Source organism: Coregonus lavaretus, assembly GCF_964263955.1.
Source record: "Coregonus lavaretus genome assembly, chromosome: 36".
Taxonomy (NCBI): domain Eukaryota; kingdom Metazoa; phylum Chordata; class Actinopteri; order Salmoniformes; family Salmonidae; genus Coregonus; species Coregonus lavaretus.
The window spans coordinates 10,637,995-10,664,319 of NC_140023.1; the positions used below are offsets into that span (position 1 = coordinate 10,637,995).

At 41.7% G+C, this 26,325-nt stretch overlaps 1 protein-coding gene across 2 annotated transcripts; it reads right to left on the minus strand.

Annotated features, from left to right (window-relative positions):
- Positions 1 to 1,267: 1,267 nt before the first annotated feature.
- On the minus strand, positions 1,268 to 24,699 carry LOC311110922 (gamma-adducin-like). 2 transcript variants are annotated; one of them, XM_084153561.1, is made up of 16 exons: positions 24,468 to 24,699; positions 22,982 to 23,259; positions 19,906 to 19,998; positions 19,664 to 19,808; positions 18,579 to 18,730; positions 18,175 to 18,255; positions 17,430 to 17,579; positions 16,716 to 16,859; positions 16,323 to 16,421; positions 13,897 to 14,070; positions 10,804 to 11,064; positions 10,366 to 10,482; positions 9,880 to 9,969; positions 5,493 to 5,616; positions 5,194 to 5,286; positions 1,268 to 4,939 (listed from the first exon to the last, which is right to left on the minus strand). In XM_084153561.1, exons 2-16 carry the CDS (start codon positions 23,180 to 23,182, stop codon positions 4,710 to 4,712), a joined length of 2,154 nt encoding a protein of 717 aa, XP_084009687.1. In that variant the 5' UTR covers positions 23,183 to 23,259; positions 24,468 to 24,699; the 3' UTR covers positions 1,268 to 4,709. The 2 variants fall into 2 exon arrangements, with proteins under 2 accessions (XP_084009687.1, XP_084009688.1); XM_084153562.1 differs by lacking the exon at positions 19,906 to 19,998.
- Between the last annotated feature and the right edge of the window lie 1,626 nt (positions 24,700 to 26,325).

A 26,325-nucleotide genomic window follows, 5' to 3' on the forward strand; every position in this document is an offset into this window, starting at 1 on the left:
ACGGGATTACAAATGTTTTTTTGACTACTTTAAGAATAATTTAAACTACTGCTTAACGCAGGGGCATCTCGCTCCCAATTATAGTCAGTCTGTCACATCCTGAGATGAGGGTGGTGGTATGATCCTGTCTCACACCCCTTACAGGAACACCTGTCGGACGGCAAATCCCCTCTTTGTCTCCATGGCCCCTCTCATTAGATTACCATGGCAACCTCTATTCAGGCACTACAGCAATAGACCGAATGAATATAGAAAGGTCTTCACAGACAATTATCAATCAGGAAGATGCATTGTTTTTTTGGGTGATACCACCATTTTCTAGCACACTGCTGTGTCTTCTAGGAAATGAAAGCCTTATTACCTGGGGTATTGTATGCGTGTGGGTGTTGCCAGGAGTATTCTACCTGGAGCCTGTTGATAGGAGGATGCAACATTATAGAATGTTCAGATCGAAAAGTGTTAAATAGAACCAACATGATTGACTGTAAAGTATCTACAAATAATAGGCAGCTCTATTCATTACATTTCCATCTGCAATATTCTGACATCTAACATCACAGAATACACCCCTGGTTGGTGCTCCCACTTGGGTTTGGAGAGGGTCTCATACAGCCAGATATACACTGAGTGGACAAAACATTAAGAACACGTTCTTAATATTGAGTTGCACCCCCTTTTGCCCTCAGAACAGCTTCAATTCGTCGGGGCATGGACTATACAAGGTATCAAAAGTGTTCCACAGGGATGCTGGCCCATGTTGACTCCAATGCTTCCCACAGTTGTGTCAAGTTGGCTGGATGTCCTTTGGGTGGTGGACCATTCTTGATACACATGGGAAACGGCATTGCAGTTGCAGTACTTGACACAAACCGGTGCACCTGGCACCTACTACCTACCATACCCCGTTCAAAGGCACTTAAATATTTTGTCTTGCCCATTCACCCTCTGAATGGCACACATACACAATCATGTCTCAATTGTCTCAAGGCTTAAAAATCCTTCTTTAACACATCTCATCCCCTTCATCTACACTGATTTAAGTGGATTTAACAAGTGACATCAATAAGGGATCATAGCTTTCACCTGGATTCACCTGGTCAGTCTATGTCATGGAAAGAGCAGGTGTTCATAATGTTTTCCACACTCAGTGTATGTCAATGTTTGTTGCATTATTTAATGACATAAGAATGCAAAAATATTTAAAAGAATGCAAGCAATACTGTATGTTTCAATCAACAATGGACCATGGTAAAATAAAACAGTCACGTAAACGCAAGCTGTTTTTATTACATCTTGTGAAATGTAATTTCCTAAGGAATGTAATGAAATTCTATGAAGCTGCGATACAGAGCACAAGTTATATTACAAAAGCTCAGTCAATAGAAAAGCAATTCAAACAAACGATGACGAGGACAATATAAGCATTAGTAATGCAAGTTACAAACTGGGAATGTGAACACCATATACTGGGTATATGCATCTAAGCTTGTAATACTTCAACAGACCATAAACTGATACTAAATCAATGTTAAAGCGACCGTTGCAAATTGATCAACCTTAATTTCAGTATTGCATTTAAAACAGCTTCACAAAACATAGTATTTACAAAGGAAAACCATGTTTCTCCTTTTGGATCGAAGCAAACCATTCACATTGCTTACTGGGATAAATCCAATCCTTGATTTATACCATCTCTGCATGTTTGACTTTGTCTTTAGGTTTAACTTGGGTCCAGAGAACAGCTTTTTATAACATACTGCCATACAAATGTAATTAAATGTTTTTGAAAAGTGGACTCCCTCTTGTTAAAATTCTATAGTGACCTTAGTTTAACACCTGGCGACCTATTCAAGAGATTTTAGCATCTTGGGGAGGCAAAAAGAGGCATAGTTCAGCCATAATCCGAGAGGAAGTTGTGTATCTCTTTACTGGAATCTTCAGGACAATGTTTTTTGCTATAGTGTTTCATTTCTTTATTCAATTTGTCAGATTTCTATTTAATTTTTGAGAAATGTGAAGAGGGGCATCTGTTAAACATTTTATTACATTTGTATGGCCTAATCAACCTTCAAATGATCTATCAAAATACTGTCTCAACAAATCTTTCACATACACAAAACATTCATATAACATTTCATAGCCTTATATACAGTGCATTCGGAAAGTATTCAGACCCCTTGACTTTTTCCACATTTTGTTACGTTACAGCCTTATTCTAAAATTGATCAAATTAATCTACACACAATACCCCAATAATGACAAAGCGAAAACAGGTTTTTAGAAATTTTTGCAAATGTATTTAAAATAAAAAACAGAAAAAACGTATTTACATAAGTATTCAGACCCTTTGCTATGAGACTCGAAATTGAGCTTAGGTGCATCCTATTTCCATTGAAAAACTTTGAGATGTTTCGAGTCTTGATTGGAGTCCACCTGTGGTAAATGCAATTGATTGGACATGACTTGGAAAGGCACACACCTGTCTATATAAGGTCCCACAGCTGACACTTCATGTCAGAGCAAAAACCAAGCCAAGAGGTCGAAGGAATTGTCTGTAAAGCTCCGAGACAGGATTGTGTCGAGGCACAGATCTGGGGAAGGGTACCAAACAATGCTGCAGCATTGAAGGTCCCCAAGAACACAGTGGCCTGCATCACTCTAAAATGGAAGAGGTTTGGAACCACCAAGAGCTGGCCACCCGGCCAAACTGAGCAATCGGGGGAGAAGGGCCTTGGTCAGGGAGGTGACCAAGAACCCGATGGTCACTCTGACAGAGCTCCAGTTCCTCTTTGGAGATGGGAGAACCTTCCAGAAGGACAACCATTTCTACAGCACTCCACCAATCAGGCCTTTATAGCAGAGTGGCCAGACGGAAGCCACTCCTCAGTAAAAGGCACATGACAGCCAGCTTGGAGTTTGCCAAAAGGCACCTAAAGGACTCTCAGACCATGAGAAACAAGATTCTCTGGTCTGATGAAACCAAGATTGAACTCTTTGGCCTGAATGCCAAGCATCACGTCTGGAGGAAACCTGGCACCATCCCTACAGTGAAGCATGGTGGTGGCAGCATCATGCTGTGGGGATGTTTTTCAGTGGCAGAGACTGGGAGACTAGTCAGGATCGACGGAAAGATGAACGGAGCAAAGTACAGAGGGATCCTTGATGAAAACCTGCTCCAGAGCACTCAGGACCTCAGACTGGGGCGAAGGTTCACCTTCCAACAGGACAACGACCCTAAGCACACAGCCAAGACAACACAGGAGTGGCTTCGGGACAGGTCTCTGAATGTCCTTGAGTGGCCCAGCCAGAGCCCGGACTTGAACCCGATTGAACATCTCTGGAGAGACCTGAAAATAGTTGTGCAGCGACACTCCCCATCCAACCTGACAGAGCTTGAGAGGATCTGCAGAGAAGAATGGGAGAAACTCCCCAAATACAGGTGTGCCAAGCTTGTAGCGTCATACCCAAGAAGTCTGTAGGCTGTAATCGCTGCCAAAGGTGCTTAAACAAAGTACTGAGTAAAGAGTCTGAATACTTATGTAAATGTCATATTTCAGTTTTGTATTTTTTATACATTTGCAACAATTTCTACAAACCTGTTTTTGCTTTGTCATTATGGGGTATTGTGTGTAGATTGATGAGGAACAATATGTATTTGATCCATTTTAGAATAAGGCTGTAATGTAACAAAATGTGGAAAAAGTCAAGGGGTCTAAATACTTTCGAATACACTCTAGGCCCAGCTATCTCATATCATTACATTTGTAATTTCGCTTTCAGTCATATGATATCCATGCCTAAATATCTGTGAATGTGATAAAACGTATTCAGCAATATTGAGCTAATAGAGATTGGAGATTTTACTAATCATCATACTTTCAGTCCATTTAGTCACAATAATGAAGCAGCAACCACTAAAATAATATCACTGGCATAAATAAAACTTTCTGCAAAACATGCCTAACTAAAATTGCCTTCTCTGTCTTGCATTGTTAAAAGTATTATGTATAACAAAATGATTATTAAGAACACAAATATGTACTGTAGTGTATATCAAAATGTTACCCGAATACTGAATAATCATAAACACTACTACAACCCATACTTTATCCTACTCATAAAAATCTACCAAAACTAAGACAGCGTTATTATGACTAGGTCCAGATACAAACCAACCACACTTCTTAAGGCTTGACCTCATATACATTCCAATACGTCCAGGCACCAGGATACAACACTCACTTAACACTGCCTCATGACATTTACATGTCTTACCTTCAACTATGGGCTACTGTACATTCAATGATGAGCCGACTGGAAAACGTATCTGACCACAAATACATAGCAGGTTAAATGTGGTATTTCAGTGTTTCATATTTAAAAAAAATGAGTTTCTGTAGCTATATATTATCATGTGTTTTGATTACACGATGGCGAATTGGCTATAGTAGATACTGAGAACAATAAAGCTGATACACTACATGTTCAACACCATGCCTACTATTCATGTGTCGAGCCCTCAGAGGAAGTGATTGAGTAATAAGAAGATTGTAATAACAGGCTTATTGTCACAGTTGCTCCCTCCCAAAAGCTGGAGATCTATTAAGATCTTAGTGACTCATACATTTCCTCTCTAAGGAACGCATCTCATCCTATGATCTCATCTCATACCAAACAAGCTGACCTGTCTTTCTCCTGCGTCTCTCCCTCTAGGCCTCAGCCTTCTCCTTCTTTTTATTCATTTTTAGGAAGGAGGGAGTGCGAAACTTTTTCTTCTTCTTGGGGGACTTGGTTTGGCTCTCAGGGGTCTTGTCTCCCCCTGATTTCTCTGTTATGGAGATTTCAACCGTTTCTGTGGCACTGACACTGATCTTGGATACCTTGATGTTCAGTTTCTCCTCCAGTTCTTCCATATAGTCTTTCCCATTGGATATGATCTCTGTTAACAGGAAGAAACCAAGTCAGTGAGGAAGAGTTGGTGCATGAAGCACTTATACACTTCAAAAAACAATACTCCTTTACAGGAAGTATGAAGATGACAAGTTTGTCTGTAGTGCACCCTTTCCAAAACTCAATGGATTATAACCAATTCAATGTTTAAGAGAAGGAATGCCCTGATTTAGGAATTAAGCTTCTCATGGAAACTTTATTGGACACAATGGTCTTGCTCCTTTCTTATTAAATAGACTATACCTTTGACTGGAGACATGAGTGGAGACAGGGACAGTGAGATGGTGGACTCGTCAAAAGTTGTCATCTCATCTGCGTCTGTGACATCATCAGCATCTGCAAGTTCAAAGTTCAAGGGTTATCAATAGGGCCTGGAGTTTTATCCTGACCATGTGACCTGGCCAGGTAGAACTTTGGGCCCTAGTCATCACAGATTCAGCAACACAAATACAGCAGCACTACTGTAGATAACAGAGGTGGGAATTAAATTATCTTCATCATGACAGTGTTGATATTTGTAATGAGATAGGGGAGAATCATACCATCCTGGCCCAGCTGCCTTCGCTCCAAAACACTCTTATACTCTTCTAGAACCTTCTCTGTCAGCTCACTGAAGGGGTTGGGAGGAAGAGAGCGTGTCAGCTCCTCATCCTCAATGATAAAGGCCTGAGGGGAGAGAGGTACATAACAATGGGGTTAAACTTTTAACTGCTAGACATACTGCTTAGTGACCAATGAGCTCCACAAATGCAGTTAAACCTACAACCATTGGTAAGGCCCATACATACCAGTGAGCTCCAACCCAACTACTTCACTGAACACATAATATAAGGATGGACCAATGAAGTCCCATATTAGTCTTCTGATCATGACAATCCTGGAACTCTCCACCATTAGGGTCGTTCCACCAATTAGGTGAAAAGTGTAAAAAAATAGATTTAACCTAATTTTAACATTATGTCATAAAGAGCACATGTTCAACTTTATAAAAAACAAGTTTTCCCATCTGAACAGGTTATATAAAAACGGACTATACAGTCGTGGTCAAAAGTTTTGAGAATGACACAAATATTAATTTTCACAAAGTCTGCTGCCTCAGTTTTTATGATGGCAATTTGAATATACTCCAGAATGTTATGAAGAGTGATCAGATGAATTGCAATTAATTGCAAAGTCCCTCTTTGCCATGAAAATGAACTTAGTCCCCCAAAAACATTTCCACTGCATTTCAGCCCTGCCACAAAAGGACCAGCTGACATCATGTCAGTGATTCTCTCGTTAACACATGAGAGAGTGTTGACGAGGACAAGGCTGGAGATCACTCTGTCATGCTGATTGAGTTAGAATAACAGACTGGAAGTTTTAAAAGGAGGGTGGTGCTTGAAATCATTGTTCTTCCTCTGTTAACCATGGCTACAGTGGGGGGAAAAAGTATTTAGTCAGCCACCAATTGTGCAAGTTCTCCCACTTAAAAAGATGAGAGAGGCCTGTAATTTTCATCATAGGTACACGTCAACTATGACAGACAAAATGAGAAAAGAAAATCCAGAAAATCAGATTGTAGGATTTGTAATGAATTTATTTGCAAATTATGGTGGAAAATAATTATTTGGTCAATAACAAAAGTTTCTCAATACTTTGTTATATACCCTTTGTTGGCAATGACACAGGTCAAACGTTTTCTGTAAGTCTTCACAAGGTTTTCACACACTGTTGCTGGTATTTTGGCCCATTCCTCCATGCAGATCTCCTCTAGAGCAGTGATGTTTTGGGGCTGTCGCTGGGCAACACAGACTTTCAACTCCCTCCAAAGATTTTCTATGGGGTTGAGATCTGGAGACTGGCTAGGCCACTCCAGGACCTTGAAATGATTCTTACGAAGCCACTCCTTCGTTGCCCAGGCGGTGTGTTTGGGATCATTGTCATGCTGAAAGACCCAGCCACGTTTCATCTTCAATGCCCTTGCTGATGGAAGGAGGTTTTCACTCAAAATCTCACGATACATGGCCCCATTCATTCTTTCCTTTACACGGATCAGTCGTCCTGGTCCCTTTGCAGAAAAACAGCCCCAAAGCATGATGTTTCCACCCCCATGCTTCACAGTAGGTATGGTGTTCTTTGGATGCAACTCAGCATTCTTTGTCCTCCAAACACGACGAGTTGAGTTTTTACCAAAGAGTTATATTTTGGTTTCATCTGACCATATGACATTCTCCCAATCCTCTTCTGGATAATCCAAATGCACTCTAGCAAACTTCAGACACGCCTGGACATGTACTGGCTTAAGCAGGGGGACACGTCTGGCACTGCAGGATTTGAGTCCCTGGCGGCGTAGTGTGTTACTGATGGTAGGCTTTGTTACTTTGGTCCCAGCTCTCTGCAGGTCATTCACTAGGTCCCCCCGTGTGGTTCTGGGATTTTTGCTCACCGTTCTTGTGATCATTTTGACCCCACGGGGTGAGATCTTGCGTGGAGCCCCAGATCGAGGGAGATTATCAGTGGTCTTGTATGTCTTCCATTTCCTAATAATTGCTCCCACAGTTGATTTCTTCAAACCAAGCTGCTTACCTATTGCAGATTCAGTCTTCCCAGCCTTGTGCAGGTCTACAATTTTGTTTCTGGTGTCCTTTGACAGCTCTTTGGTCTTGGCCATAGTGGAGTTTGGAGTGTGACTGTTTGAGGTTGTGGACAGGTGTCTTTTATACTGATGACAAGTTCAAACAGGTGCCATTAATACAGGTAACGAGTGGAGGACAGAGGAGCCTCTTAAAGAAGAAGTTACAGGTCTGTGAGAGCCAGATATCTTGCTTGTTTGTAGGTGACCAAATACTTATTTTCCACCATAATTTGCAAATAAATTCATAAAAAATCCTACAATGTGATTTTCTGGATTTTCTTTTCTCAATTTGTCTGTCATAGTTGACGTGTACCTATGATGAAAATTACAGGCCTCTCTCATCTTCTTAAGTGGGAGAACTTGCACAATTGGTGGCTGACTAAATACTTTTTCCCCCCACTGTACCTGCAAGGAAACACGTGCCGTCATCATTGCTTTGCACAAAAAGGGCTTCACAGGCAAGGAAATTGCTGCTAGTAAGATTGCATCAAGAACGTCAAGGAGAGAGGTTAAATTGTTGTGAAGAAGGCTTCAGGGTGCCCAAGAACGTCCAGCAAGCGCCAGGACCGTCTCCTAAAGTTGATTCAGCTGCGGTATTGGGGCACCACCAGTGCAGAGCTTGCTCAGGAATGGCAGCAGGCAGGTGTGAGTGCATCTGCACGCACAGTGAGGCGAAGACTTTTGGAGGATGGCCTGGTGTCAAGAAGGACAACGAGGAAGCCACTTCTCTCCAGGAAAAACATCAGGGACAGACTGATATTCTGCAAAAGGTACAGGGATTGGACTGCTGAGGACTGGGGTAAAGTCATTTTCTCTGATGAATCCCGTTTCCGATTGTTTGGGGCAATCCGGAAAACACCTTGTCCGGAGAAGACAAGGTGAGCGCTACCATCAGTCCTGTGTCATGCCAACAGTAAAGCATCCTGAGACCATTCATGTGTGGGGTTGCTTCTCAGCCAAGGGAGTGGGCTCACTCACAATTTTGCCTAAGAACACAGCCATGAATAAAGAATGGTACCAACACATCCTCCGAGAGCAACTTCTCCCAACCATCCAAGAACAGTTTGGCGATGAACAATGCCTTTTCCAGCATGATGGAGCACCTTGCCATAAGGCAAAAGTGATAACTAAGTGGCTCGGGGAACAAAACATCGACATTTTGGGTCCATGGCCAGGAAACTCCCCAGACCTTAATCCCATTGAGAACTTGTGGTCAATCCTCAAGAGGCGGGTGGACAAACAAAACCCCACAATTTCTGACAAATTCCAAGCATTGATTATGCAAGAATGGGCTGCCATCAGTCAGGATGTGGCCCAGAAGTTAATTGACAGCGTGCCAGGGCAGATTACAGAGGTCTTGAAAAAGAAGGGTCAACACTGCAAATATTGACTCTTTGCATAAACTTAATGTAATTGTCAATAAAAGCCTTTGACACTTATGGAATGCTTGTAATTATACTTCAGTATACCATAGTAACATCTGACAAAAATATCTAAAAACACTGAAACAGCAAACTTTGTGAAGACCAATAACTTGTGCCATTCTCAAAAGTTTTGACCACGACTGTAGTAAGTGCCAAATAATGTAACAGGGTTTACGATTTCATCTTAAATCAGCCATAAAACCAACAGGGAGGGGCAACTGAATGCAAGCTTCACAGCAAAAAAACATTTCTAGCCTGTCTATCTATGGATGACAAGGTTGACGTGTTATGCTTGACCCACTCAGTTTTCCACCACAAAAAAGAGTAGAACCAGCTCATCTGCTTTTACACTATGAATTGACTATTTGATGTTCAATGTTTCTTTTGAAAAAATTTTTTTAAAAAAGGAATAGTTTCACCATATTAAAAAGAGAATTTTGATCACGTAACAGGGTTGACTTTATAATGAGGGACAGATGTAAATGAATCACTGATCACATGAAATAAATAATAATCTTCAGAAATGACCTTGTCAAAGCAACAACATAACTAGGGCTTTACAATGATGGTGAAAACTTGGGAGAAATTACGGGGTTAAAATCTTCCTAGAGGTGACACAGGGTTGACGGACATATCAAAATGGACATGTCAAAATGCTGAATTTTGGCACTTTAACAAGTCTTTTGTCATAACATAAATCTGATTTATTGAATTCTCCATGTGGTCTATATTAGAGGGCACTTAATTTAATATAACAGGCTTTTACATTTATTTTATTGGTGCACAATTTCTACTTAAAATATCAAAGGGACGCAAAAGGCACTAATTCCGTGGAACGACCTATATAATGTTAGGGTTGTGTGGTGTGAAGTTGATCCAAGTACTTACTGGTCCTGGTATGGTGTCCACAACGATGCCAGCTAGAAGATGGGACTTTGGTCCTGGAGTCATGTGATCAACAGTGTTCTGTTGCCTTATCTAATAAACAGATTTCCATTACAAATTATTCTAACTTCTGTTTTCAAGACCTTGGCATAACTCTCTGGGCAATTAGCACTATCTACTACACCCAAATTAGTCCCTAGACTAAGGGGAGTACAAAGCTAGCCTATTTTTGTTCTGAAATGATTCAGTGACACCACAGAGGTCTCCATTAAAATGAATAGAAAGGCTTTATGACTGATTGATTCTCTGGTCCACCCAGCTGTCATGCCAGAGGGAGACAGGTTGCACCCTATAGGTCACTGCAATCAATACTAATTTGCTTGGGAGGAGAGTTCAATAGTACCTCCTTTACAATGTGTGCAGCAAATGGTCAGGATGTCTGAACTTTCAATCAGGAACATGATTAGAGAACACAATGTTCTAGCTCACCCGGTTCCTCTTCTCCAGAACATCAGTGGGGTTTGTGTTAAGGGGAACAAACTGGTTGGGGTCCTCGATCTTTATGGGGGTGCCAGTGCCATTGCTGGTCTCTTCAGATTTCATCCACTAAAAGGAAAGATACTGGTTTAATAAAGACATTTCAGACTGGAGCTCATTAACACATTTGATAAGTGCATTGGGTATGCTAGATTTTATGTAGAGAAATATTGGTGTTTCATACATACAGTTACACAAGATTCCACAAGAGGGCAGGCTAACCAACGAATTTAAAACTGCTCTGGCAACCTACATAAAAGCCTGATGTTTGAGCAAATATTTTAGCTCTGCTATAGGAACAAAGATTGTCAGGTTGAAGTAATAGAGGTATTACTGCATGTCTACTGGTACACAAGGTAGATTGAAGTACACTGGTTTATAGCAGCTCACCATGGTCTTGGTCCTGGGGCTGCACTCTCCGCTGGGTGAACGTTCAGGCACATTGACCTTCAGGTAACTGTTGGGAGAGTTGAGCCAGCGGGTCCTCTCCCTCTGCTGTTTCTGTACCAGGACGTTAAAGGGTTTTCTCTGACCCAGATCACTGTCCGCCAACGGGACAGTGTAGACCGTGGCAGGAATCTCCACATCGTTTTTGGTCCGGATCTTTTCCCTCACTATGGGGTGGTGGTACGTGTAGCCTGTCCGGTAACCCTAGCAACACAGAGACATTGTTTCAGTCCACCTGTCAAAATGGACTCCATGAAAACTCTGCCGCCTGTTATCCATCAACTGTAAAGCCTTTATACAGTGAGGGAAAAAAGTATTTGATCCCCTGCTGATTTTTTACGTTTGCCCACTGACAAAGAAATAATCAGTCTATAATTTTAATGGTAGGTTTATTTGAACAGTGAGAGACAGAATAACAACAACAAAAAATCCAGAAAAACGCATGTCAAAAATGTTATAAATTGATTTGCATTTTAATGAGGGAAATAAGTATTTGACCCCTCTGCAAAACATGACTTAGTACTTGGTGGCAAAACCCTTGTTGGCAATCACAGAGGTCAGACGTTTCTTGTAGTTGGCCACCAGGTTTGCACACATCTCAGGAGGGATTTTGTTCCACTCCTCTTTGCAGATCTTCTCCAAGTCATTAAGGTTTCGAGGCTGACGTTTGGCAACTCGAACCTTCAGCTCCCTCCAAAGATTTTCTATGGGATTAAGGTCTGGAGACTGGCTAGGCCACTCCAGGACCTTAATGTGCTTCTTCTTGAGCCACTCCTTTGTTGCCTTGGCCGTGTGTTTTGGGTCATTGTCATGCTGGAATACCCATCCACGACCCATTTTCAATGCCCTGGTTGAGGGAAGGAGGTTGTCACCCAAGATTTGACTGTACATGGCCCCATCCATCGTCCCTTTGATGCGGTGAAGTTGTCCTGTCCCCTTAGCAGAAAAACACACCCAAAGCATAATATTTCCACCTCCATGTTTGACGGTGGGGATGGTGTTCTTGGGATCATAGGCAGCATTACTCCTTCTCCAAACACGGCGAGTTGAGTTGATGCCAAAGAGCTCCATTTTGGTCTCATCTGACCACAACACTTTCACCCAGTTCTCATCTGAATCATTCAGATGTTCAATGGCAAACTTCAGATGGGCATGTATACGTGCTTTCTTGAGCAGGGGGACCTTGCGGGCGCTGCAGGATTTCAGTCCTTCACGGCGTAGTGTGTTACCAATTGTTTTCTTGGTGACTATGGTCCCAGCTGCCTTGAGATCATTGACAAAATCCTCCCGTGTAGTTCTGGGCTGATTCCTCACCGTTCTCATGATCATTGCAACTCCACGAGGTGAGATCTTGCATGGAGCCACAGGCCGAGGGAGATTGACAGTTATTTTGTGTTTCTTCCATTTGCGAATAATCGCACCAACTGTTGTCACCTTCTCACCAAGCTGCTTTGCGATGGTCTTGTAGCCTATTCCAGCCTTGTGTAGGTCTACAATCTTGTCCCTGACATCCTTGGAGAGCTCTTTGGTCTTGGCCATGGTTGAGAGTTTGGAATCTGATTGATTGATTGCTTCTGTGGACAGGTGTCTTTTATACAGGTAACAAACTGAGATTATGAGCACTCCCTTTAAGAGTGTGCTCCTAATCTCAGCTCGTTACCTGTATAAAAGACACCTGGGAGCCAGAAATCTTTCTGATTGAGAGGGGGTCAAATACTTATTTCCCTCATTAAAATGCAAATCAATTTATAACATTTTTGACATGCGTTTTTCTGGATTTTGTTGTTGTTATTCTGTCTCTCACTGTTCAAATAAACCTACCATTAAAATGATAGACTGATCATTTCTTTGTCAGTGGGCAAACGTACAAAATCAGCAGGGGATCAAATACTTGTTTCCCTCACTGTACATGCATGTTAATTAGGAAATTAGATTTTCAATGAAAAGGTTTGTGCAACATAATTATGCTCAGTACCACAATGTGTTTGTTCTCTGTTAATTGAATTGCACTTTAGCAACATATAAAAACAATCTCAGAATTGCACCTTGGCAGCATATAAAAACAATCTCCCAAAGACACGTTTTCAGACGTTTGCAGTTTTCCATCACAAAGTTTGTAAGATTATTTCCATCTTTAACCATGTGAAACATTACACTCCATATCAGTGACTAAAGCATGTGGTTTAAGTGGTTCCTAGAACACCCAATGTTCAGCCTCTCCAGTGAAGACATTTGTACATTGTTGGAACACTTTGTACAATACATATAAACAACGCTTTCAAAAGTTCCTGATTTCAAAGGGAATAGATAAAGTCTGGCCACACAGTGCAGTTGGCAGGGGAACTGTTGTGTGGAACACATCAAAGATAAGGGGGGTGGGGGACCGCAAACCCCAAACTCAACCATGTTGAGTGGAACCCAGGGAGTGTGTTGAGTTTTCCAGTCAATCGACTCTGAAGGATTGTGTGGTCTGTGCTCTTAACTCCACACAGCATGGCCTGCCATCTGGAATCCATGATGGGGAGGCGGGCTATGATGACACAGAGCTGTACAAGCTAACACAGCTGTAGCCTACCCAGGAAGTGGCATGTCATTAGTAGTTTCAATAGAGGCTTTCTCGGAGTAGGGTCTGCTGTGCCCAGAGAATGTGTCTGTCCCTTATCATTAGTAGTGTTGTTGAGATAGTAGTGTTTAAAGGGGAGAAGCCCTCTGAACATCACACCGTTATCTACAGGGGATGCTAAACAGACCCAGCATTAACAAACAGTCAGCTGGCCAAAGGCTAAGATTAGATGCTCATCTTTGATAAACACCTAACTGCGTGGCACTCTTTAATAGGTTATACTGGGACAATAATCGTGCATTAGTTCAAGGAGCTACAGCTGGCATCCATGATCTCCCATGTTTGAGTTAAAAACACAACTTTCTGGTTGGGATTATGATGTCAATGTATTCCCACACATCCTCAGGATGTGCATGGGAGAGGAAACGCAAAGCATTGTGGGAAAAGTCAGATAAAATAGTGAGGTCACTTACCAGGTTGTCCAGCATCCTCATGAGTGACTCGAACTCTGCCTCGCCCACTTTCCACTTGACCTCGCTGTCCACGGTGACCCCAGCAGCAGCCACTCCGTGGGTCAGGGGCTTGAACCTCTCCCTATCCAGGAGCACCAGGTTCTCCACTCCTGCAGAGCACTGCAGAGCACTGACCTGAAAGACCACATCAAAAACACATATCATACTTAAGACCAGGAGTTTGTTCTGACCATGTGAAAAGACCAGGTCTGGCGAATAATGACTAAAGTCTAAAACTACAGATGTAGGATCTTAATTTGAGTCAGTTTGCTACAGCAGGAAAAGTTATCCTGCAGCAACAGGAAATGTGAATTATTATGTGGATTATAATTTATGGACATCTTTGTAGGGGTTGATAAAAATTTTTGTACGGGTAAATCAATTCAAATTTCAAAGTGGAAATTACAAACTTCAGAAGCCTTTTTAAACCTCAACTACACTCCAAGTTTTACATTTCCTGCAATGCAGGAAAGTTATCCTGCAACAGGGTAATCAAATTAAGATCCGACATCTGTAGCTATTATATTGAAAATATGAGGTAAAAATGTGTGTCACAAGGAATCAGTAGAGTCTAGTGAAGCAAACACAGGAATCCCAGACTGACCACACATGGAATGACCTGCTCAATGGAAAAACCAACACTATCCCAGACACATATGATGATAAGAGAATACTATCTGTCTGCTCCACATAGAGCTATGAGCTACTATCAGACTCAACCAAGTCCTAGAACACTAAACTCCACCTGGTGCTCTTTGAGAACAGTGGTTTCAAATCACACATAGAGTACTTGATTTAGCTTTGTTTTAACAGATGTTTGACTTATCACTCATTTTTCTCTCACGCAGAGAATGTTACACCATTCAATTGGAAAACAACCAACACCAAGTTTGATTCCTGTCCAAAACCAGGGGGGAAACCATTCTACAAGTATAAACCTGGGATTTATATATACACTATATATACAAAAGTATGTGGACACCCCTTCAAATTAGTGGATTCAGCTATTTCAGCCACACCCGTTGCGGACAGGTGTATAAAATTGAGCACACCGCCATGCAATCTCCATAGACAAACATTGACAGTAGAATGGCCTTACTGAAGAGCTCAGTGACTTTCAACGTGGCACCGTCATAGGATGCCACCTTTCCAACAAGTCAGTTCGTCAAATATCTGCCCTGCTCGAGCTGCCCCCGTCAACTGTAAGTGCTGTTATTGTGAAGTGGAAACATCTAGGAGGAACAATGGCTCAGCCGCGAAGTAGTAGGCCACACAAGCTCGCAGAACTGGACCGTCAAGTGCTGAAGCGCGTAAAAATGGTCTGTCCTTGGTTGCAAACTGCCTCTGGAAGCAACGTCAGCACAAGAACTGTTTGTCGAGAGCTTCATGAAATGGGTTTCCATGACTGAGCAGCCACACACAAGCCTAAGATCACCATGCGCAATGCCAAGCGTCGGCTGGAGTGGTGTAAAGCTTGCCGCCATTGGACTCTGGATGAGTCACACTTTACCATCTAGCAGTCCGACGGACAAATCTGGGTTTGGCGGATACCAGGAGAACGCGACCTGCCCGAATGCATAGTGCCAACAGTCAAGTTTGGTGGAGGAGGAATAATGGTCTTGGGCTGTTTTTCATGGTTCGGCCTAGGCCCCTTAGTTCCAGTGAAGGGAAATCTTAACGCTACAGCATACAATGACATTCTAGATGATTCTGTGCTTCCAACTTTGTGGCACAGCTTGGGGAAGGCCCTTTCCTGTTTCAGCATGACAATGCCCCCGTGCACAAAGTGAGGTCCATACAGAAATGGTTTGTCGAGATCTGTGTGGAAGAACTTGACTGGCCTGCACAGAGCCCTGACCTCAACCCCATCAAACACCTTGGGGATGAATTGGAAGGCCGACTGCGAGCCAGGCCTAATCACCCAACATCAGTGCCCGATCTCACTAATGCTCTTGTGGCTGAATGGAAGCAAGTGGATAAGAGCGTCTGCTAAATGACGTAAATTTAAATGTAAGTCCCCGCAGCAATGTTCCAACATCTAGTGGAAAGCCTTCCCAGAAGAGTGGAGGCTGTTATAACAGCAAAGGGGGGACCAACTCCATATTAATGCCCATGATTTTGGAATGAGATGTTCGACGAGCATGTGTCCACATACTTTTGGTCATATAGTGTACAAGTAGTTATTAATTTAATACATACTGATGTGTTTAGACCACACAGGTTAAGTGAAGCAAAATAACACACATATACTGTATCTTGGATTGCAAGACGCCCTCGCCCACATCCTATTTACCTGGTAAGAACACAGAAATAGCAGTGATCTAACAATTCCATGACCTATACAATGATGTGGTAGAACAAGTGTGGCTGATGAATTAAAGTGTTACCTGGATTTCACAAGCCTGCTGTGAGTGGTAAATGTAGTGGAAAGCTTCCTCTATAGTCTCCCCCAGAGCAACCAGGCCATGGTTCCTCAGAACAAGCACCTGCAAAAAGATGAATCGCGGGATAACAACAAGTTAAAAAGGTGAAATTAATAAGTAAATAAAAATACATGAAAGGCAAAAAATATTTGCTAGTGAAAACAACTTCCGGTAACACATTACATTTCAAATGCTCTTATACCTGTGTAAAAACACCAATTACTACAGCAACAAAACAGTTTGATTAAATGGCAGGCGGTCTAATCTCGACGGTGATGCAATTCTGTGTGTTCTGTTTCTATGTATGGCACACACTACAGTGAGCATGTTGGTGTTGTTAAGGAAACCCATTGTCACCTTGGCAGAGGGCCCTAGGGCTTTCTGGAACTCCACCTTCTCGTCTTGATCATCCAAAAAGCCTTGGTAACTGAAATAGGCAACATCGCCCAGAACCAGAGCCTCTTGGGAAATGGGCAGGATGCCACATTTCATCGAGGACACCTGTGAATTCAGGATAAAAGCAACCGTGACTATGCTGTGTCAACAACAACTACCTAAAGGCACCTTTTATGTTATTTTCGGCTAGTAAAACATCAGACAAATAGCATGAACTATAAGAGACGACCGCAAAAGGCAACAGTACCAGTACATTAGGTGTACTTACTGTAAAAACAATAATGAAACCAAGATGAGGTAAATACACTTCCAGAGGTTACTCTTAATAATAAACTGGGTTGTTCGAGCCCTGAATGCTGATAGTCTGACAGCCGTGGTATATCAGACCGTATACCATGGGTATGACAAACTATTTATTTTTACTGCTCTAATTATGTTGGTAACCAGTTTATAATAGCAATAAGGCACCTCAGGGTTTGTGATATATGGCCAATATACCACGGCTAAAGGCTGTGTCCAGGCACTCCGCGTTGCGTCGTGCTTAAGAACAGCCCTTAGCTGTGGTATATTGGCCATATACCACACCCCCTCGGGCCTTATTGCTTAATTCAGTCATTGAGTATCATGGCCAGGTGACATGGCCACTCATTGAGCTTTAGTTGAGAGTGTACTCACAGCAGCAGTGGCAGAGGTGTGGATGTGTATGATACACCTGATATCAGGGCGCATGGAATAGATAGCAGAGTGAGGGCTGAAGCCAAAGTGATCCACCTCCAGGTAGGTGGATCCCTGGTCGACAACGTCACCAATCATGTTCACTTTCACCTGGAAACAGACCAGGACACAATATCAGTAGGGCTACCATGGCAGCCAGATACTGAGTCGGATGCAAAGTCGCACAACTGTATTGGGCATTGTTCCAACTCACTGTGCTACAATATTGCTGCACTATTAAAATAGATTAATTATTCCACTGTTGGTTTTCTTATTTGAATTATTAGTTTAACTGTATTCAGTTGTTATTATGATGATATTGCAAGAGGATTACAAGTAATCTAGTTATCATTCTATTGGGACTTAGCGCTCCATCACTACTGTAACTATAGGCAACTACATGCTGACAACAAGCTGAAAAACATCCAATCAACACAATTGTCATTTCTCCTTGACCCCTTGGTGAAATAGAGTAAGGCGTGTCTCAGCACACCCAGAGGCTGTCTGGGTGGCTGGTTATTGATTATGTGGCCACGTCAATAGTCTGAACACATATTCTGCATGATTCACACATCTCAATGGGGTTGTTTTGATACTGTTGATAATGATAGTGTTGTTCACCCACTGGAGAAAAGCACAAACTGTTATTTTCTATGGTAGTTCTAAGCAATCTGGAATATGAAAATGCATGCACCATTATACCTACCAGATTGCCAGCTGTCACTTCAGTGAAAGAGAGTCCTTGTGGGATGATAAGAACATGGTCTTGTTCTTTGCTAACCCGGACCTGTACAAGGAAAAGGAAAATGTAAAAAAGCCTAAGTGTCAAAAGGCATTGCCAAGAGCAACATTGTACCAGCTACATACAGTAAACCGGTACAGGATGTAGACTATTCTCAAGATAGAAATGTCTACACTATTTATTTGCATTTCAACAATGGTTGAAAATTGCAAAAACAGAATGCGTATTGGGTGACTGAGAACTCCATGTGTCGTTTTGACATGCCTACAGTAATCACAATTCATACTGTGCTTATAATGCTACATTAAGTTGCTTTTACATGTAAGTAGAGAGGTCTAATAAGGTTTTTTTATGAGGGTAATACTCACAGTAATGTATGAGCTGGTGAAATGGGCCCAGCTGAAGAGGTCCACCAGTCTGTAGACACTGGCTAGCTTACAGCGACACTGTTTCTCCCCTTTGGTAAAGGATGGAGACTCTACCCCATAGAGGTCATTGACCGGGGTGACCATCCCTAGGCCTGGAGAGAAAACACATGCATTCATGGTGAACTGATGAGACGAGAGCATAGTCACTAACACCCTACAGCCTTCGTGACAAGCACCACAAATTACAGCCTTCTTTGTGTGTCTAAACAAGTTAAACCATTCATACTACTCCAGAGTTAGAACATTTATGAATGTTCATGAAACAATAACTTTCTTCATGTTCAAGTTGCATTATGACATGGTCAACGGAATTTGCTTTCTCTTTGGTTTGAGCTTACAAGCAACATCTATGCTTACTTGTTCAACTCGAGCAGCTCTTAAAGGGTTCTGCCTCTCTCTTGCAAGTTCCTCTAACAACATTTAGCTCAAATGATTGCTATAAAAATTGTATTTCTCATAAACTCACTACATCTCAGCATCCCTTGCTTAACTTTTGGATCATAAAAGCGGCTGTTCTCAGAACTTCTCATAAGAGCTCTGAGTAGTATATATTTTTCCTACTGTATAAGGGCATTGGACAAACCGGAACCCTATCCTTTTACAAGCACTTTAGGAGGGACTGTTGATTTATAAAGAGACAGTCCCTCCACTACCTCAAAGCCATAGGAGACCACGGTTATGTTTACATTTCCTAACAGTTTCAGTAAACATTCCTAGTGTTTTTAAAATTGAACTTTTTAGCCCTGGGGTTCATAGTGACCTCCATTGAAAGACGGAGGGCAACATAATTGACGCTCCAGACAGCTGTCAATCATAATAAAGTCGGGAACATGTGGCCGACTTAGAAACATTCGGAATGTGGAATGTTGTCAACAAGTAATTGTGCAGAATTTTGCTGCATAAGGGCTCTCAATGTCACACGTTTTTGTGAATTCTGTGTCCCTAAACGTTGACAATGCAGAGAGAATCAGGATGCATCACTGAAAGACCCACATGCACTCTCTCACACGCACACAGCTACTTACTGAGAGGAGATGTGAAGGAGCCTGTCCCTCCCATAGAACTGGCCATGATAAGATCAGCTATCTGCCTCAGAGCCAGCAGCCCTGTTGGATTATTGCCCTTCGTCATCTGATCCTGGATCAGTCCTTCCAGCTCATCCTTAAACACCTGGAAACCAGTGACATATTAAAATGACACCCCTTGGAACCCATGACTCAGTGAAAATAGTCCCAATGACCACTGGCTTACATCTATCAATGCTTACCACTCCAGGATAGTGGTCACTGGTCACAAAGGAAATGAGATGAGGAAAGGACGTTAGCTGGGTCATTCCTACTTTGCGGTGCCTTTTCTGTCCCTAGAAAATATTATTTCTTATTTAGTGTAAAATGTGGATTTCAAAAGGCTTTAAATAAGGTCAGGTGTCCTTTATCTTAAAAACACCAAAATATGGATCCTGAAAGGGAATTTTATGCATTTTAAACACTTTTTGTCAGTGGATGTAGGCGTTATTTATCAACTTCCACAAGAAAAAAGCCATAAAATAATTACAATCTTTCTTCATTATTTTATAGTCCTAGTTAAAGTCTCTTTCATCAATAATTTTTTTTCATGATTATTGTATTTATTATTATTTTATTTAAGATGTTCTGTGTGTCCCTGATACCACTTTCCACCCTGTTAGTTTGTTGTTATTCTCCATTTAAGAAAACAACCCCTTCCTTCAATGACCCCACATTCAGGAAGTGTTATACTTTATTTGGTGGGAAACTATGGTGCAAAGCTAAATAAATATAAACACTCAGTTTTATCTATTTGTCCATGTTTCATGTTGTTAGTCTGTATGTCCCACTCATACATTTCCACCCTGTTAGGCTAAATTACATAGAGAAATAAATAATTCAACTGCTGGGATGTTCTATGTGTATTTATGCAATACTTTTCACCTTGACCCAATTCCATGTCTATTCAGCCGTTCACATTAGGACAGGGTGCACAGTGTACTTTCAGGCCTAACGAGGCCCTCCTTATTACAAGTTTACACAAATCACATTAGAGGTTTCTAAACCCCTCTTTATGTCCATGTGAATAGTGGTGACTGGGAGGTAGCCCTCCCATTAAGCCAGCCTATTAATTTATGCTCACAGAGTGTCGTTGTGAATCTTGGGTATCCTTCCCCAAAAAATACGACTATTCTGTAAGCCTCTTTGGTGGAAAGCCAACATTCCGCACCATCTCAAAGCGGTTCCCATGGTGATGAGCTAAGTTCCACTTGTTGGGGTCTGTTATGCAATCACAGATGAGCGTGGGCTCATCTCATTTTTTATGGGCATGTGTTTGTTGCACCTCCTAGCAGCATCTCTAACCACATTTTACTGCGTGATAATCTGTCCCTCTGATTCACAATGGCATATATGATGCATTTAACATGGGCGCATGTAGGCAACATTTTCTGCTTATACTCAAGGGTTTGAATCAAATAGGCATACATACAGTGGATGCCAATACCTTTTCTGTTCATGCCTACATGTTGTTGTCTCTCCATTTTTTAAATTAAAGGCCCAGTGCAGTCAGAAATGTGATTGTCCTGTGTTTTATATATATATATTTCCACACTATGACGTTGAAATAATACTGTGAAATTGTGAAAAGGAGGAGAATGCCCTTTTAGTGTAAGAGCTGTTTAAAAAGACCGACCTGAAATTTCAGCCTGTTTTGGTGGGATGGCGTTTTGGCCTGCCTGGTGACATCACCAGGTTGTAAATTAGTAGCCCAATAAGAAACATAGAAATAGATTGAATAGAACGGGCGTCCCCATTCAAGTGATTGATGGTATAATGGGTGGACTGGCGGCCATTGCAAGTGTACCCATTGGAGCAAAGCAGGAAGTAAAAGCAGGAACTGAACCCATAAATCTGTTCTGTGATTTGTTGAATCAGCTCAACTGACATTACAAAAAATACATTCCATTACATGAGCCACATCAGTTTGAATGAAAAGTCCACATTACCATGGAATTTATTGCATCACAATACCAGGCAGCCATACTCAGTTGATATTCACGTGATAATTACTAATTCCCCATCGACCACGACCACAAATTGGGGAAAACCCCCCAAAAACCCTATTGAACCCCATTGTAAAAGAGACAACTTCGTCGTAGATTTTTTGTTATACAGAAATAACAAAACATGCCGAAAAACTGCTGTCTTGTTCAATGTACATGTAACCAGGTAAAAAATCCTGATCTAAGGTTCGCAATGCTCTCATGTAGGGAAATGGAGCCTGCGAGAAGAGCCCAGTGGCTTCAGGGCTATTCGGCATGGAAGAGTGGAAAATGTGGGGACCCGGTGTCCAAGTAGGCTACACGTAGCTATGTGTGTGGAAAACATTTCCTCACAGGTAAGACATTTAACTTGTTTAGTATAGTCTGTTTGTAACTCCACTCACTTGTAGATGTATAGTCAGTTTGTTTGTGTTGGCTAGCTAGCTAGCACTCACATGGCTGCTAGCACCGCCATGAAAAGGGGCATGAGGGAAGCCCTACAATATTACGTTATTCTAAGTAGTGAGAACGCTCGAGAGCAGGCAATGTTGAAAAGTAATCTTTGGACATGTTGTACTTTTCTTAAATTTAGTTTTGTAATTGACTAACACAAGCAGGTCAAGTTTTTTGCTGCGAGCCAATGGGGTAACCTAGGTAACCACAGGTTGTTTCCCCCACAAAATGCCAGGGTTAGAGGTTCTAAGCCCATTATTTTCATTTTATTTCTATGGTTCCAAACCTCTCTGCCAATAACAGCTAGTTTTCATTCTTCCCCTCCCCACTCAGACCACTCCCCGACAGTCCTAGCAAAATTCTTGCTTGAGAAAATAGCTCTTTGCTAAGAAGCAATTTTTTGTTGCTTTCTGACCATTTTAATTGAAAACAATCACGGTAAGGTACTTAACTGTTACCCAGAAATTATTTGATATTTAAATAAAAACGGCTGCATTGGACCTTTAATAATGCTAAGCTGTGAACTTGGTCAGGGAATGTATTATAAAGCTTAAATTTATTTTTGGACTGGTTAATATTTAATATTGCTTCCTCTGACAGTAGCACATTTCACTGCATTGCAACAAAGATTAACACTGTACAAACATTGTGCCGGTTGATTAAATGTTTTGCCATCAGAATGAAAACATCAATGGTATAGTGTCTCTACAAGAGCCAATGACATAGGCCTGGATCTCGAAGAGCAAAACTTTTCAGGCCATTTGATGGTCTACAACCAGATAATGAAAGTGACATTACTGTGAACACACATCAACATAGGCATATAGAACAAGCGACATACTGGACTCTGTAGAATCTGAGTGACCCTCTTCTTCTGCTCCATCATGTTGAAGTCCTGCCGTATTTCAGGTGACATGTTCCTGCTGCGGAGGTACTCAGGGTCGCTCTCATCCACCCGGTCAAAGTACCTCTCCTTGGAGTCTGTGCTGGATAGGGACAGGGTCATGGACCCAACAGCCTGTCTGATCTCCACCAAACTCATACTGTCCAAATCTTCAGGATCGCCTCACTCTCTCTGGTCCTCACCTGCTACACTGCAGGACAGCTGGCTCTGGGAATCTGTTGGGGACAGACCAAAACTTCAGTTTCTCACCAGAGCTAGAGGCTCTGGCCCTCCTGTAGCTCAGTTGGTAGAGCATGGCGCTTGCAACGCAAGGGTTGTGGGTTCGTTTCCCACAGGGGCCAGTATGAAAAATGTATGCACTCACTAACTGTAAATCGCTCTGGATAAGAGCGTCTGCTAAATGACTAAAATGTAAACAAGTAGGGCAAGATGTTGGAAATTAGATTTTTATTTCACAGGAAACTTGATTCATACTAAATCAGTTCATTTTATTGCTGAGGTAATCTAATAGGAGGCTTGCAACATGTTGCACACACACACACACAGATAGAAAATGTTTGCCACATAATCTCTAACCACCACGATCTCTGCAGGCAGACAGAGAGTCCCCTGCGTCAACTGTAATCTGTGGAGTGGGGGATGGAAACCACAACCACCTGTGTCTACTGTCATGCCAACAGCCGTAAAGCATGTCAATAGAACATCATAGGGGGGCTTTGTGTTACCACCTCATGTAAATCAACTAGTTTTGGAGGGCAGCTAGCACCTCGGGTGTTAAAGTAACACCTATGGGGGTGGTGGGCAACATACTTTTATTTTTGCTCTACTACGCCTGTTCAAAGTCAGGGTCGTCAGCAGGTTCTTATTAACACAACTAGAAATTGGTCTACATGTGATGAAGGCCGGACAAAGAAATTATAGCAACAAATATTTTACTAATTTTACAGTGTCAAACGTGGGCTATTCAATGTACTTTTACTGCAATGAAAAGCCAAAGAGACAAAAAAATACCATGTTCTGCTAATGCGTACTGGCAAGCAGCATACAGAGAGGCACTCAATAGAGTTAACGCTTTAAAATCACATCCAACAATGTGATGTGATGGAAGAGCAGACTAATAGAGAAAATTGCATGCATGAGATCAATCAAAAGTTTAACAAAGATACTCAACTCAATGGAAATAGAGTTGATGTATATTATGGACGTAGTCGAGTATACTCAGCAAACGCGAAAAAGGCTACTCCATTGAGGAGAGCATTACGACAAAAAGTTTAAAATGCATGCTATCATTGATTTATAATCGACTAGTGACTTTCACCTTCCATTAGTATTATCAACACGCAGAATGCTACAACACTTTGCACATAACCAGTCCACAGGAAACAGGCAACATAGTTTACAGTAACTATTTGAAACATCAAACCTTTTTGGCAGTGACCGTATCTTCGTAGGCTATCTAACGGCAGAAGACCCACACTGTCCTGGACAGAATTCAAAGATCGAGAGGGAAAAGTGTCAAATGTATTCCAGATTTCGATGCATTCTGACTGCAACGGTGTAAAAAGTTAGTCCGTATGTGCGCGCCCTATGGCATTGCAGCTAGTGAATATCTAAACAGCTGTGTGTGCACGATGCGAGAACGTCCGAGTGTTGTATGTGGGCATACTGTACTGTCTTTGGTGTGGGTGTGTTTGTGTGGGAAAAAGGGAAAGAGAGACCATGTGACTTCTCATATCCGCCTACTAACTGGGAAATTTGACGGGACAAAAAAAAATCGTAATTTGTATCCCCCCCATTCCAACCGAATCCAACTCATGATCAATTGACTGACTTCAGTAAAAGTAAGCTAATTATCTCACATATAAAGTGAAGTGGAAGTGCGTGCGTGTGTAGAAGTCAGTATGTGTATGACGATCTTGAAAATAAACATCACTACTTAATTTCATGAATAATTGAGAAATCTGCCTTTCCATTGGCTTTGGAGCAGAGGTTGACGTCAAATATTTGACCCAACATTACCAAAAAAGAAAACTTCAAAGCCTCAATGTGCTGTGTATCTCCCCTGACGAATACAGTCAAAAAGTGAATGCAGGCAGTAAGTAGTAGGCTATTCTAAAACATAGGTTGTTTGCTCTGTGGCTCAGTGGAAGCAATGCAACACAGATGTTCACATATGCATGACTCAATACACACTGCAGGATTGCTCCCCTCTTCAATTCACAGGGATCAGACATCCTTTTAGGAACTGGAGTATTGTGTATGTGTCACACTGAAATAATCCCATTTCCACAATCTTGGGGTTGTCAGAATATGACTAAACCTACAATGCACTTTGAAGGGCAATGCATTTCATACAATTGCATCCCTTACTGAGAGAGCTCTAGAGTCTAGACATCATAGGTGCACTTGATCTGTTTCTTGAATAATCTAACTATTCTATAAACACCATCTACACCAAGTCTAACTCTCAAGGGTATTTTCAGTCAGTTACAACTCTCAGAACTTTAGATTGAAAAAGTATGTATCAAATGGACAAAAGGATATTTCCTGTGCCATAGAGAGCACACATAGACATCACATTTCAAACAGCAACATAGTGATATGCCCCTCAAGCACTGGTGGGATTGTGCACATATTATCTTGATTAGCATACAGACACAGTCAAATGTATTCCAGTTCTAGTCAAGTGTTGAATTAATTAAGAACAATTAAAAACTAGAAATTACAGTTCATTACCTCTTCAGATTGATGTAAAAATTCTCGCATCCTTTTAAAACTATATTGTTGAAAAATGTGTGACTTTGTCCCCTGTTTTGGTCCCTTGGGAATGTGGTTTGCTAGTCCATTCAGGAAATATTACTATTTAACTCTGTTAACTCTGTTAATGAACTCCCACTCTGGGTTGTGTACAAAGCACTCGCAAAATGTTTTTGTTCTGAGGAATTAAATTGACTTTATTGCAGAAAATATAGATAAAATCGACACAAAAGTTGGCAGAGCACAAACACAAAGACATACAAATTACAGCAAATCATTGATGTGCTCTGCAAACTTTTAGGAGCAGTTAATAACATTGACTTACTATACGAACACAAATGCACTCACTCCCACGCAAACGCACACACACACAGAAAGTTTATAGTAGAATTTGGTCTCCCAATGCACCAAACGTAAACATTTCTTGCTGCACCAAGGACCTCTAACCTATCGGTTCAAAAGGTGACACACGCACACGCACACTTGGAGAGAGGAAGCAGAGTAGAGGCTCCACGGCGAGGCAG

Bases quoted from the DNA above. Each gene is read 5' to 3' on its own strand.
- LOC311110922 (XM_084153561.1), bottom strand. From the start codon at position 23,182: ATGAGTTTGGTGGAGATCAGACAGGCTGTTGGGTCCATGACCCTGTCC. The intron at 16,860-17,429 runs GTGAGTACACTC...CTGAATTCACAG, and splicing joins ACACCTCTGCCACTGCTGCT to GTGTCCTCGATGAAATGTGG. The intron at 16,422-16,715 runs GTGACAATGGGT...ATCTTTTTGCAG, and splicing joins CCCTAGGGCCCTCTGCCAAG to GTGCTTGTTCTGAGGAACCA.